This window comes from Carcharodon carcharias, chromosome 7, assembly GCF_017639515.1.
Source record: "Carcharodon carcharias isolate sCarCar2 chromosome 7, sCarCar2.pri, whole genome shotgun sequence".
Lineage (NCBI taxonomy): Eukaryota > Metazoa > Chordata > Chondrichthyes > Lamniformes > Lamnidae > Carcharodon > Carcharodon carcharias.
Genome location: NC_054473.1, coordinates 130,366,525 through 130,381,769, shown reverse-complemented (window position 1 = coordinate 130,381,769; position 15,245 = coordinate 130,366,525). Strand labels below are relative to the sequence as shown.

The 15,245-nt window shown below is 41.9% G+C and overlaps 1 protein-coding gene across 4 annotated transcripts in view; it reads left to right on the top strand.

Moving 5' to 3' along the window:
• ctcf (CCCTC-binding factor (zinc finger protein)) overlaps positions 1-15,245 on the top strand; it is a 50,045-nt gene that overhangs the window by 31,151 nt on the left and 3,649 nt on the right. For all 4 annotated transcript variants that reach the window (XM_041191922.1, XM_041191923.1, XM_041191921.1 and 1 more), the window contains exons 8-9: positions 7,122-7,304; positions 9,706-9,841. In XM_041191922.1, the coding sequence (XP_041047856.1) occupies positions 7,122-7,304; positions 9,706-9,841 (319 nt within the window). The remainder of the gene's footprint in view (positions 1-7,121; positions 7,305-9,705; positions 9,842-15,245) is intronic.

Genomic DNA, 15,245 nt, shown 5'->3' with positions numbered 1-15,245 from the left:
GCAAAAGGTAAGGCTGCAGCACTTGTTACAATCTTCAGCCAGACGTGCTGAGTGGTTGATCCATCTCAGCCTCTTCCAGAGGTTCCCAGCATCACAGATGTTTTCAGCCAATTCGGTTTGCTCCACGTGATATCAAGAAATGACTGAAGGCACTGAATAGTGCAATGGCTCTGGACCCTGACAATATCCGGGCAATTGTACTGAAGACTTGTGCTCCAGAACTTGCTGCCCTAGTCAAGTTGTCCCAGTATGGCTACGACAGTGACATCGACCCAACTATGTGGAAAATTTCCCAGGTTTGTCCTGTACACAAAGCAGGACAAATCCAACCCGGCCATTTACCACCCCATCGGTCTGCTCTTGGTCATCAGTAAAGTAATGGAAAGGGTTATAAACAATACTATCTAGTGACCCTTGCTTCGCAATAACCTGCTCACTGACACCTAGTTTGGGTTCCACCGGGGCTACTCAGCTCCTGACCTCATTACAACTTTGGTGCAAACATGGACAAAAGAGCTGAACTCCCGAGGTGAGGTGAGAGTGACTGCCCTTGACATCAAGGCAGCATTTGACCAAGTGTGGTATCAAGGAGCCCTAGCAAAACTGGAGTCACTGGGAATCAGGGGGAAAACTCTGTTGGTTGGAGTCATACCTAGCACAAAGGAAGATGGGATGGTTGTTAGAGGTCAGTCATCTTCGCTCCAGGACATCACTCCAGCAGTTCTTCACAGTAGTATTAAAAACAAAAAACTGCGGATGCTGGAAATCCAAAACAAAAACAGAAATACCTGGAAAAACTCAGCAGGTCTGGCAGCATCGGCGGAGAAGAGCAAAGTTAAGTTGCTCTTCTCTGCCGATGCTGCCAGACCTGCTGAGTTTTTCCAGGTATTTCTATTTTTGCTTCAGGGTAGTATGCTCATCCCAAAAATCTTCAGCTGCTTCATCAATGATCTTCCATCATAAGGTCAGAAGTGGAGATGTTTACTGATGGTTGCACAATGTTCAACAACATTCGCAACTCCTCATTTCAGTATTTTACGCTCTCCTCACTCATCCTGCATTGTCATCAAACTGCCATTTTCATTAACTTATCCTTTTATTTTGCAAAATTAAAATTGTCGGCACGAATGAACCAGCTAATCGGCAGAGCTCAGAAATGGTATTTCACTGCTTGCTCTACTTATGAAAAAGGAAAAAGTTTTTTAATAAATGGATCTGTTGGAGAATATAATCTGGTTATCATTTGAGAGAGTTGGCAGATGTACAAAAAAAAGTTATGTATCACTCAGGAGTGCTTCAACCTTAGTTTTGTAAAAATTTATTGTTCTTAATTATCACTAGCTATATGGAGCGTTCAAAAAATTGGGAACCTATAAACTGCAATATTATTATAACTTTGTAATAAGAGTCCAAGTCACCTGATAACACTTAAATGCATTTTTTTTTTAATATTTAAAAACTAAAATACTTTATTTTTGTTGTTACACTTAAGCACTATTCTCTTGAATTTAAAGTGCGAAGTCGGAGCCTTGCAAACTATGAATAATTTTCTATAATGGAGATAATGACCAGTAGATGAGCCTCACTCCATCACACGGACATTTCCTTTGATCTTGGGTGTCTGCTTTCTCAATGTAAATCTTCCTAGGTCATCTTTCTATTTTCCCCCTTGCCCACTTATAACCTTGTAGGTGATGAGTATCGTGCTATAAGGTCCTCCTTAAATTTTGAAAATAACTTATTATTATTTTGGATACATTTGTAGATAAGTGCCTATCCATGAATAAGGTCCTCATCCCTCCCCACCACTGTAACCCCCTGCAGCTCTATAACCCTTCTAAAGCACTGAACAGCTCCAATTTTGGCCTCTTGTATGTTGCCAATTCTAATAGCTTCCCTATTGGTGGCTGTGTCTTCCGCTGCCTGGATTCTAATCTCGCTCTGCAAACCTCTGCCTCTCTACCACACTCTCTCGTCCTTTAAGATGCCCTTTGGAGCTTTTGTAATTAAGCTTTTGGTCACCTGCCCGAAAACCTCATGTGGCTCAGTGTCAAATTTTGTTTGATGATGTTTGTGTGAAGTGCCTTACGATGTTTTACTACATTGAAGATGCTATATAAATGCACATTTTTGTTGTTGAGGAACTCTATCTTTCAGTCAGTGATGGTGCAAGTATTTTATGCTGTGATTGTAACACTCGTATATTAATACATGATTCATTACTGGATATAACACTTCTGTATGATTTTTTTTATTCTTTCATGGGATATGGTTGTTACTAGTAAGGCCAACATCTGTTGCTCCCTAATTGCCTTTAGAAAGGTGGTGGTGAGCTGTCTTCTTGAACCCGCAGTGTTGTTAGAAAAGGAATTCCAGGATTTTGATCCAGAGACAGTGAAGAAACAGTGATATAGTTCCAAGCCGCGATGGTATGTGGCCTGGAGGGGAACATGTAGGACTTGGTATCCCCGTGCATCTGCTGCCTTTGTCCTTCTAAGTGGGCAGAGATCGTGGGTTTGGAAGAATCATTGGTGAGTAGCTGTAGTGCGCCTTGTATAGAGTACATGTTGCTGTCCCTGTATCACGGTGGTGGAGTGAGTGAGTATTTGAGGTGGTGGATGGGGTGCCGTACAAGCAGATTGCTTTGTCCGGGGTGGTGTATAGCTTCTTGAGTGTTTTTGGAACTGCAGTCATCCAGGCAAGTGGAGCGTATTCCATCACACTCCTGACTTGTGCCTTGTAGATGGTGGACAGTCTTTGGGAGTCAGGAGGTGAGTTATGCACCTCAGAATTCTCAGTCTCGTTCCTGCTCTCTTGTAGCCACAGTATTTATATGGCTGGTCCTGTTCAGTTCCTGGTCAATGATAACTCCCAAGATGTTGATGGTGATGTCATTGAATGTCAAGAGAAGTTGGTTAGATTCTGTCTTGTTGGAGGTGGTCACTGTCTGACACTTTGAACATGGACACTGACTGCTTCAGTATCTGAGGAGTTGTGCAAACATTGTGCAATCATCAGCAAATATCCCCAATCATCAGGATTGCTACCAGAAAAGAGAGAATGTGCATGGTTATTGGGAAAAGGCAGGGGAGTGGGACAAAGTGGAACGCTCTTTCAGAGCAAAGCAGACTTGATGGGCCAAATGCCCTCCTGCATTGTGAAGATGCTGTGATACTTCCTCAAATACTGAAGCAGTCCATGTCCAAATGCAGCAAGACCTGGACAATGTCCAGGCTTGGGCTGACAAGTAGCAAGTAACATTTGCACCATTCAATTACCAGACAATGACCATCTCTAGCAAAAGAGAATCTAACCATTGACCCTTGACATTCAATTGCATTTCCATCACTGAATCCACCACTGTCAACATCCTGGGGGTTACCATTGACCAGAAACTGAACTGGACTAGCCATCTAAATACTGTGGCTACAAGAGTTGGTCAGAGACTAGAAATCCTGTGACGAGTAACTCAGCTCCTGACTCCACAAAGCCTGTCCACTCTCTACAAGGCACAAGTCAGGAGTGTGATGGAATGCTCCCCACTTGCCTGGATGAGTGCAGCTCCCACAACACTCGAAGCTTGACACTGCCCAGGACAAAGCAGTCTGCTTGATTGGCACCACATCCACAAACATTCACTCCCTCCACCACTGACACACAATAGCAGGAGTGTACCATCTACAGGATGCACTGCAGGAATTCACCAAGGCTTCTTAGACAGCACTTTCCAAACCCGCAAACACCACCATCCAGAAGGATAAGGGCAGCAGATAGATGGGAACACCACCACCTGGAAGTTTCCCTCCAAGTCACTCACCATCCTGACTTGGAAATACATCGCCATCCCTTCAATGTCACTAGGTCAAAATCCTGGAACCCCCCTTCTTAAACCACACTGTGGATGTGCCTACACCACATGGACTGCTACGGTTTAAGATGGCAACTCACCACCTTCTCAAGGGCAGCTAGGGATGGACAATAAATGCTGCCCCAGCCAGCGAAGCCCACATCCTGTGAATGAATAAATAAAAATCCTCAGCACCATTTGCAGCAGTTAATTCTGACTTGACTTCATTCAGATTCATGCTAAAATTAAATAGGAAGAAATATCTTACCTCTGAAATTAGTGTATGACTGGATTTGTTAAGTTGCCATAGCACTATCTTCTATTAAATAATAGTTAGATATATAGCACCTCCTTTTTCCCCATGAGATGACAGGAGAGGAGGAAATTACACTTGAAGGGCTTCCTTAAGCGAAGGCCTCTGAACCGGAACATTCTTTTCTTTGTTTCTGTCTCCTTTGATATAGTGTTCAAATTGTCTGCAAGTTAAGAATTTGGTTGTTTGAAAATACTTTTGCCATTAAGAACTCTTTGAGACCTGCTAGTCACTTCAGTAGATATTATTCAGGGGTGAAGTAAAAAAGGTAATTGGGGAAGCAAAGAGAGGATACAAAAAAATATTGGCAGGTAAAATCAAAGAAAACCCAAAGATGTTTTACCAGTACATTAAGAGCAAGAGAATAACTAAGGAAAGGGTAGGGGCGATCAGAGATGTACATGATAACTTGTGCTCTGATGCTGAAGATGTGAGCAGGGTTCTCGAGTACTTTGTCTCTGCCTTCACTAAGGAGAAGGATGAAGCAGATATTTAGTTAAAGAGGAAGAGTGCGAACTATTGGATACAATAAGCACAGTGAGAGAGCATGCACCGGAGTGACTGACATCCTTGAAAGTGGATAAGTCACCAGGGCCAGATGGGTTCTGAGGATCATTTTCCAATCCTCACTAGATATCGGCGAGACACAAGAAGATTGGAGGTCTGCGAACATTGCACCATTATTTAAAAAGGGTGCGAGGGACTGACCAAATGATTATAGGCTAGTCAGTCCGACTTCGGAGGTGGGGAAATTATTAGAATCAATTCTGAGAGACAGGATAAACTATCACTTAGAAAAGAACGGCTTAATCAGGGATAGTCAGTGTAGTTTCGTTAGGGAAAGGCCGTGTCTTACTAATTTAATCAAAGTTTTCAAGGAAGTAACAAGGAGGAGTGATGAGGGTAGTACAGTGGTGTTGTCTGCATGGATTTTAGTAAGGCATTTGACAGGGTCCCACATGGCAGATTGGTCAGAAAAGTGAGATCCCATAGGATATAAGGGAATGTGATGAGTTGGATTAAAAATTGGCTGAGCAACAGGAAGCAAAAGGTACTGGTCGATGAATGTTTTTGCGAATGGAAAACTGTTTCCAGTGGCGTTCCACAGGGCTTAATGAGGGGGCCCTTACTGTTTGTATATATTAATGATTTGGACTTAAATGTGGGTGGCATGATTGGGAAATTTGCAGATGACACAAAAATTAGCCGTGTAGTTGATACTGTAAAGCAGAACTGTTGTCTCCAGAATGATATCAATGGTTTGGTTGAGTAAACGGAAAAGTGGTAGATGGAATTCAATCCATTGAAGTGTGAGATAATGCTTTTGAGGAGGGCAAGCAAAACTAGGGATTACAGAATAAATGGGAGGATATTGGAGGGGTAGAGTAAGTGAGAGACCTTGGTGTGCATGTCCACAGATCCCTGAAAGTGGCAGGACAGGTTCGTAAAGTGGTAAAGGAAGCATATGGAATGCTTTCCTTTATTGGATGAGGTATAGAATACAAAAGCATGGATGTAATGATGGAACTGTATGAAATGCTGGTTAGTCCACAGCTGGAATTTTATGCACAGTTCTGGTCGCCGCACTACAGGAAGGACATAATTGCTCTGGAGAAAGTACAGAGGATGTTGCCTGGGCTTGAAAATTGCAGCTATGAGGGAGGATTAGATGGGTCGGGGTTGTTTTCCTTGGAACTGAGGAGGCTGAGGTGTGACCTGATTGAGGTGTACAAGATTGAGGGGCCTAGATAGAGTAGATGGATAACCTGTTTCCCCTAGCAGAGAGGTCAGTTACCAGGGGGCACAGATTTAGGGTGATTGGTAGAAGGATTAGAGGGGACATGAGGAAAATCTTCTTCACCCAGAGGGTGGCGAGTGTTTGGAATTCACTGCCTGGTTTGGTGGTGGAGACAGAAACCCTCAACTCACTTAACCAAGGCACCTGGATCTGCACCTAAAGTGCTGTAACCTGCAAGTCTATGAACCGAGCGCTGGAAGATGGGGTTAAAATGGGCAGCTAGTTCTTTTTATTTTTTTCTTTTCCGGCTGGTGTGGACACAATGGGCTGAATGGCCTCTTTCTGTGCTGCAGCTTTTCTATGGTTTGAACTTTTACTCAAATTTAGGAGCATTTGTATTTAATAACTGCAGTTGCTTTCAGAGCAGCTGGAATTTACAGAAATGACAACAATGGAGAAGGTCATATTTATAATACCAGCACAGATTCCATTTAAATGATAACTGACACTAATAACTTGTGTTTATATTGTGATTTTTATGAAGAAAGCAACCTAAGCTGTTTCAGAAGGTTTAAGAGGCGTGGCTGAAACCTTGTTTTAAGAGCAAGTTTTAAAAGTGGACAAAGGAATAGGAAGACAGAGGAGCTTGGGGATGGCTTTCCAGGGAACTGACTGAGGCAGTTGAAGGCTCCATTACCAGTGGTGCAGGGGAGATTATACAAATTTGAGGACCAAAGGATGCTGAAGGAAACATAGTCAGAAGAGTTTCCCAAGATAGGTTGGGGGAGATCTGAAGAGATTTGAAAATGAGTATTTTCAGTTTGTGGATTGTGAAATAAGCAAAGATGGGGAGGTATGGATGTGGGATTTAGTTCTGGATTGTATATATGCAGCTGAGTTTGGGCATGTTGGGGTTTATGGAGGGTGAAGAATAGTGAAATAACCTAATAAAGTGATGGAAATATCATAGGTTTCAAGGCAGAAGTGGCAATTAATGGTTTGGTGGTTAGAAAGTGGGTGTTGAAGTATTGAACGAAAAGTCATGGTGTTTTTCATTTTCAGCCTGTGTGAGTAGCTGGTAATGCGGGTCAAATCCAGTCATTGACTAAGTGGGATTCATGGAAGGGGCTAAAAATAATTGCTTTGATCCTGTTAATTTTTACAACCTGCTATATTGCTTGATGCCTTCACTTAATGCTATTTGTTTTCTTTTCTCACTAAAGGAACGTCACATGGTGATGCACAAACGAACTCATACTGGAGAGAAGCCTTATTCCTGCAGCCAGTGTGATAAGACTTTTCGGCAGAAACAACTATTGGACATGCACTTCAAGCGCTACCATGATCCTAATTTTATCCCCGCCACTTTTGTATGCACAAAATGTGGCAAAGCATTCACTCGTAAGGTACCTGATATTTTATATTCAGATGAAACTGTTTATTACTTGGCACTTGTGTTTATGTTGTGTCTTTAATGTTGAAAACGTCTTTAAATACTTCAGAAACATTGGAAAAACCGATGACATTAAAAAAGCTCTAGTAGGGATGATGAAAAAGATGAGCCTTGATGATGAAAGGGAAAGTAGGAAGGCTGAGAAGTTTGGGGAGGAATTTCTTGAGGTTGCGACCTAGGTAACTGAAGCCATATATATTGATTGTACTGAGAAGGAAGAATGTACAAGAGACCATAACTAGAGGAATGGAAAAATTAGATGGGAGTGTTGTAGTGTTTTGAGGTTGCAGGGGTAGGGGGTAGAAGTCAAGGTTGTAGAGGAATTTAAAGATGAGGGTAAGAATATTAAATATATCTTTTTTAAAAAAGGCTTTTTTCAATATCCTTAAATTCATTTGATGCTAGCGTATTGTTACGAACCACCCCCAGCTTAGGTTCCCCAAAGTTGTTGATCCCTCAATTTGTCACTTTCTGGCTGGGACACCCCCAGATTGTTGTGCCCTGGATGAGAAGGGATGACCTGGCTCCCTGCCTTTATTCAGCCACCCCCGTTCTGTGAGTCACAACAAGATTTAAACTAAAAAGGATATCTTTTTCCCAGACCCAATTGTTCTGGTTTTAAAGGAGCCAATTTGATCAGACTTTCTTGAGTTAAAGGTAAGAGTAAGTTTATTAACTATTAAAGGCAAGGATAAAACACATGCATATATGGTCCTACAGGTTAAAAGTAAGAATTTATCTTGAAGTAAGTGAATACATATATAAAAAGTATATGGAATAGTCCTTGACTCGTGGGGAGTAGGGGTGATTGAATGTTGTGGCCATTGTGATTCAAGATTCCAGTGGAATTGACTCCTGTAGACAAATAGTTGGTTTCGAGGTTCCAGTAGTGTTGAATTCAGTAGAAAGGGAGAGAGATCGGGATACCTACAAAATGGCAATTTGCAGGGGTACTGTGTGTGGCTGTTACTTCTGAGTCAAACTTCCAGCACTTGTTCTCTCTCAGAACACCCACCGACAGACACTGGGGCAGCTTTTCAACTCGCTTTTAATCCTTTCTTTGTATATTCCAAGTTGGAAGCAAACTCACCAATCAGCCTGGGCATTCCTCACAGGATTTCTTGATGAGATGATACTCATCTCCCATTTCGTCCCATTGTCTCTACCGGAGGGAGCAATTAGTTTCTGGATGCCTTTAGAAATATCTTGTCTGGGGTTGGGTTCCATTACCTCTTGGGGAGTCACCCTGCAGCATTCCAGCTGTGTACATTTTTAAAATAAACTTAAGTCTTATTTTTAAAGTCCCATTATTTCCGGACACAATTTGGTGTTTTTTCTTTCATTACCATGACAATATATATGTAGTCGATAGGAGAAATTAGTACTTAGGAATGCAGAATGTTAAAATTGCTTTGTTGCAATGATTTTTTATTTTATTTCTATTTTAACTGGCATTTTAGTTTTTGCAGTCTGGAAAAAAAGATAACTCAGAAGTTGATTATCCTTATTCAACCACCACTAAACAAATTGGAAAAAAAATCATACTGTAGTTGTATCATTTTGATCATGATTATGCTCCCTTCTGTGCTTGTAAGGTTCCTCCTGAACTGCACCTTTCAGTTCATTCATGGGGGAGGCAACATTGAGACCACATAGATGAAAGCTAATTAATGTACCATTTAGAAAATAGCTCCAAGCAGTCCTAAGTCAGAAAAAGAAGTAGAAGTTGAAGTTTTTTGAATTAATGCATGAAGATTCTCTGTGTTTGACCTTTCAGCTCTTCACTTTTTGTTCAATTAGCATATACAGTTCCAAAATAGTGCAGAAATTGGCATCATAGCCTGAGAAATTAAACGATGTTGTCTGCTGCTGTGATGGACTACTTGTCACAAGACTGCCTGATCTCGACATTGTTTTTTATACCAAAAACTGCAAAAGAATGAGCCATAGCCAAGATAGAGGCAATTTGGAGGAGCCACCGTTGAAAAATGTTTGCCAGTTCTGATTTTAATCACATGAACATATCCCTGTTTTTTTATTATTCTCATTTATAAAAGCATGTACTTGACTGGTGAGTCATATTTTGTGAAGTTACCACAAATCTGTTCGTCAGGTTATTTTTATTTTGTTTCCTAAAGTTATAGAAGTCCTGGAAAGTATCAAACTGAAAAATAGCTTTATCTCTCTCTCTCTCTCTCTCTCCAAGGGTGTGTTTGGCTGCTGAGTATTTCCAACATTGCTTTTATTTTAGATTTCCAGCATTCATAGTATTTTGTATATTATTGATGTTCGAAGTAACTTCCAATGCAGGCATTTTCTACATAAACATTTTGCCTTTGCTATGTTTTCTGCAGAATACAATGACAAAACATGCTGAGAATTGCAGTGGGCCAGGAGGTGAAGAAGGAGATGCTGTAGAGCGGAAGAAGAGCAAAGGACGTGGGAGGAAACGGAAAATGCAGTCCAAGAAAGGAGACTCCACTGATAGTGGTAATACTCATTTTTAATTGCTCTAGTACCAGTTACTTGACTAAGACAGTTTTGCTGTAAAATTTGTAACATCCATAGGAAGTGAGCTAGGTCATTTGGAAAGATTTGAGTTAATTAAAGAAAGCAGCACAGATTTGTAAAAGGCAGATCATGTTTGACAAATTTAATTGATTTTTGACGCGGTAACAGGGAAGTTTGAGCAAGTCAATGTAATGGATGTTGTCTACATGGATTTTAAAAAAGCTTTTGACAAAATGCTTCATAAAAGGCTCATTAACAAAATTGAAGCTCAAAGAAAAGGAGGGTCAGTGTCTGCTTGGATTTAAAAAAATTGGCTCAAGGACAGAGTTGTTTTAAATGGCTGTTTTTCAGGCTGGAGCATGGTGGACAGTGTTTCCCAAGGTTCATTGCTAGGCCCACTGCTTTTTTTGATGCATATAAATGGCTTGGATGTTGGAATAGAGTGTAAAGTTTCAAAATTTGCATATGATACCAAACTTGGAGATGTGGCAGACAGTGGGGATGGTGCCAATCAATACAACAGGATGTAGATAATCTAGCAGAATGGGCAGTTTAGTGGCAGGTGGAATTTTATTCAGAGAAGTGTGAGTGTGCATTTTGGCAGAAGAGATAGGAAGACAATATAGACTTAATGGTACAGTTCTAAAGTGTGCAGTGTCAGAGGGACCTGGGGTTTATGTGCATAAATCTTTAAAAGTGGCAGCACATAGAGGGAATAGTTTTCTTTATTCATTCATGGGATGTGGGTGTCACTGGCTAGGCCAGTATTTATTGCTCATTCCTAATTGTCGTTGAGAAGGTGGTGGTGAGCTGCTGCCTTGAACTACTGCAGTCCATGTGTTGTAGGTACACCCGCAGTGTGTTAGGAAGGGAATTCCAAGACTTTGACTCAGCAACAGTGAAGGAATGATGTTATGTTTCCAAGTTCGGGTGGTGAGTGGCTTGGAGGGGAACTTCCAGGTGGTGGTGTTCCCACCTATCTGCTGCCCTTGCCCTTCTAGATGGTAGTGGCCGTGGGTTTGGAAGGTGCTGTTTAAAGGAGCCCTGGTGAGTTCCTGCAGTGCGTCTTGTAGATGGTACACACTGTTGTCATTGTTCATTGGTGGTGGAGGGAGTGAATGTTTGTGGATGGGATGCCAATCAAGTGGGCCACTTTGTCCTGGATGGTGTCAAGCTTCTTGAGTTTTGTTGGAGCTGCACCCATCCAGGCAGGTAGGGAGTTTTCCATCACACTCCTGACTTGTGCCTTGTGTATAGGCTTTGGGAAGTTGGGAGGTGAGTTACTTGCCACAAGATTCCTAACCTCTGGCCTGCTCTTGCAGCCACAGTATTAATATGGCTAGTTCAGTTCAGTTTCTGATCCGTAGTAACCCCTAGGATGTTGATAGTAGAGATTCAATGATTGTGAAGCCGTTGAATATCCAAGGGCGATGGCTAGATTCTCTCTTGTTGGTCATTGCTGGCACTTGTGTGGCATGAGTTGCCAATTGGTCAGCCCAAGCCTGGATATTGTCCAGGTTTTGCTGCATTTTGACATGCACTGCTTCAGTACTTGAGTCACGAATAGTGCTGAACATTGTACAATCATCAGCGAACATCCCCACTTCTGTGATGGAAGGGAAATCATTGATGAAGCAGCTGAAGGTGGTTGGGCCTAGGGTTCCTTGATGCCATACTTGGTCAAATGCTGCCTTGTTGTCAAGGGCAGTCACTCTCATCTCGCCTCTGGAGTTCAGCTCTTGTGTCCATGTTTGAACCAAGGCTGGAAAGAGGTCAGGAGCTGAGTGACTCTAGTGGAACCCGAGCTGAGTGACTCTAGCGGAACCCAAACTGAGCATCAGTGAGCAGGTTATTGCTAAGCAAGTGCCGCTTGATCGCACTGTTGATAACCCCTTCCATTGCTTTACTGATGATCGAGAATAGACTGATGGGGTGGTAATTGGCCGAGTTGGATTTATTCTGCTTTTTGTGGACAGGACATACCTGGGCAATTTTCCACATAGTCGGGTAGATGCCAGTGTTGTAGCTGTACTGGAACAGCTTGGCTAGGGGTGTGGCAAGCTTTGAAGCACAAGTTTTCAGTACTATTGCAGGAATATTGTCAGGACCCATAGCCTTTGCGGTATCCAGTGCCTTCAGCAGTTTCTTGATATCATGTGTCATGAATTAAATTGGCTGAAGACTGGCATCTGTGATGCTGGGGACCTCCAGAGGAGGCCAAGATGGATCATCCACTCAGCATTTCTGGCTGAAAATTGTTGCAAATGCTTCAGCCTTACCTTTTGTATGATCTGGTGGGTTCTCCATCATTGAGGATGGAGATATTTGTGGAGCATGCTCCTCCAGTGTGTTGTTTAATTGTCCACCACCATTCACAACTGGATGTGGCAGGATTGCAAAGCTTCGATCTGATCTGTTATTTTTGGGATTGCTTAGCTCTCTCTAGCGCATGCTGCATACGCTGTATGGCAATCAAGTGTTGTAGCTTCACCAAGTTTTCACCTCATTTTTGGGTATGTCTGGTGTTGTTCCTGGCATGCCCACCACTCTTCATTGAGCTAGGGTTGATCACCTGCCTTGATGGTAATAGGAGAATGGGGAATATCCTGGGCTGTGAGGTTACATATTGTGGTTGAGTACAATTCTGCTGCTGATTGCCCACAGCACCTCATGGATGCCCAGTCTTGAGTTGTAAGATCTGTTCAAAAATATCCCATGTAGCATGATGGTAGTGCCACACATCACGATGGAAGGTATCCTCAAATGTGAAGAGAGGGCTTCAACTCCACAAGGACTGTGTGGTGGTTACTCTTAATAATGCTGTCATTGACAGACGCATCTGCAGCAGGCAGGTTGGTGAGGATGAAGTCAATTATGTTTTTCTCTCTTGTTGGTTCCCTCACCACTTGCTGCAGACCCAGTCTAGCAGCTATGTCCTTTAACAAAGCATGTAGGATCTTGGGCTTCATAATTAGAGGTATTGAGCTCAAAAACAGGGAAGTTATGCTGAACCTCCTATAAAGCTCTGGTTAGACTACAATTGGGGTAATATATCCAGTTCTTTAGCAAGGATGAGCGAGTCATTGGGTCCTGAAGAGATTTACTAGATTGGTGCCAGGGATGAGGGATTTTAGTTATAAGGTTAGGTTGGAGAAGCTTGGGTTGTTTTCCTTGGAGCGAAGGAGATTGAGCGGTAATTTGACAGATGTACAAGACTGATAGGTTTAGACAAAAAAAAAGCTGTTCCCATTAGCTATTGGTACAAGGACTAGGGGTCACAGATGTAAGGTTTTGGGTAAGAGATGCAGCGGGAATGTGAGGAAGAATCCTTTTATATGCAATAAGTGGTAAAGAGCTAGAATTCACTGCCTATAAGTGTGGTGGAAGTGGAAATGATTACTGGTATTAAAAGGAAATTGCATGGGCACTTGATGGAAATAAGCTTGCAGGGTTAAAAGGGGTAGAGCAGAATAGGACTGACTGGTCTGTCATACACTGGGCTGGCATGGACCCAATAGGCTGGATGGTCATTGCCTGTGCTGAATTGACACTTTGATTCTAGGAGGTCATTTGATTAAGGATTTTCAAAAACACTTAAATTGAGAAACAGTTCATAGAAGGTCCTGTTCTGTACCTATTGAATGGCATGAGTAGCTGCTGGAGAAAAAGGTTGTCTAGTTATTTTTGATTGGTTCACAAGAGTATATCATGCATCCTCATTGCAGAAGGGTGAACAACTCTGAAAGTGTGAGCCACTAATTCCAAGCCTGCATAAGTGATGATAAAGTAGAACCAATTAGAGACCACCAAAGCTCAATTCTAGTGATGCAGTAAGCTATTGAAACAATTGCCTAGGTTTGTTTATTTGAACCTTTTTGCCTTTAACTTAATTGGTTAGCTCATTTTCTACCCAGCTTCTTCACATATGTCTGTTTGTTTATTATCGGAGCCAGTCCCCTGTTCTACTGGAATATCGGTGGTTGCAGCAAGTCTTTCCAGTTCTGCCAGCTGCAAGGCAATTAAATTGCAAGCCTTTACTAGGCTTTATAGCTACTTATTGTAAAGGGCTTTGCATTCTAACTTTGCCTCTTACTTCAAAATGGTGCATGATATTGGTTGGTAAATTTTCCAGATGTTGGGTAATTGATTGCAACGTTCATTTGCAAGATATTACACACTCATACCTCAAATATCTCCCACATGATGTCATGCTGTCAAACAGTGCTTTATTTGCTGTAAAATTTGCAACAGGCATATCTGAACACACTTGCAACTATTAAATTTAGCAAAATAATGCTTTGTGCAGCTCACAGGTGCAAAATGCATCCTGAAGGGCCAATGGAATGGTAAGCTTCAGTGCAAGAGATGTAAAATCAGGGAAGTACTGCTGCAGTTGTAGAGTGCTGCCTACCTGGTGGAATATATTCAGTTTTTGGGTGTCTCACCTTTGGAATGATATAGTAGCCTTGGAGCAATTCTCAAGGCGACTAACTATGATGATGATGAAGACCAAAGGTCTTGGGTACAATGAGAGACTGGGTTAATTTGGGTTATAATCCTAAGCATGATAGAATTGAGATATTTAAAATAACAAAAAGGAGTTCTTACAAGAATGGATTATGCAGTGAAAGAACCACAGAAATTAGTATTAGTTCATGTGATTTCCAGAGTCCATAAAGTCAAAGTCTAGAGTATGTTTCCTTTGTGGCAGTGTTCAGTTCAGGTGAGTTCCTGATCAGAGACAGCACGAAAATTCTTGAAAGTGAAAGACGATGCTTTTAAAATAAAACAGGCTTCAAAGAGTTCAAAGATGGTGGCCAGCTGCCTGGCCTGTTGGGAGCACTGCTGTTGTTCTTTTCAGGTTGGAAGTAATCTGCAGATTGTGAGGCTAGAAATGTAATAATGAAACTGTCCAAGGGACCAGAAGCACTGGATCATGTGATATGGCCCTTTAATGTGTTAATTACAGCTTCACGAGCAGTTTCTGTGCTTCTGGCCAAAATCCATTGTTTCTCTTATGAGTGAAAGGTTGGGGTGGCTGTTAACACCTCTTCAGGTATAACGAGTATCGATGTCTCTACCTTTGTTATCGCCCTGGCTGGGTAGCTAATTCGTCTGTTAGCCTTCTAGTTTTGTGATTATAATGTGGCCCTACAATTATGTGATCCCACAAGGATGAGAGTGGAACTCTTGTTCTTGTGATCCCTGTTAGAAGCTGCCAGAACAGAGGGCCAGTTTTGAGTTATGTGACCTGTAGCCGCTATCTTTTAGTTCAGCAAAAATCCATTTTAAAATAACAAAAAAAAATGTAGTTTTGATGACAAGCCTCTTCTCATATGACTTTATTATCGGAGCCAGTTCCGTTCTACTGGAATATCAGTGG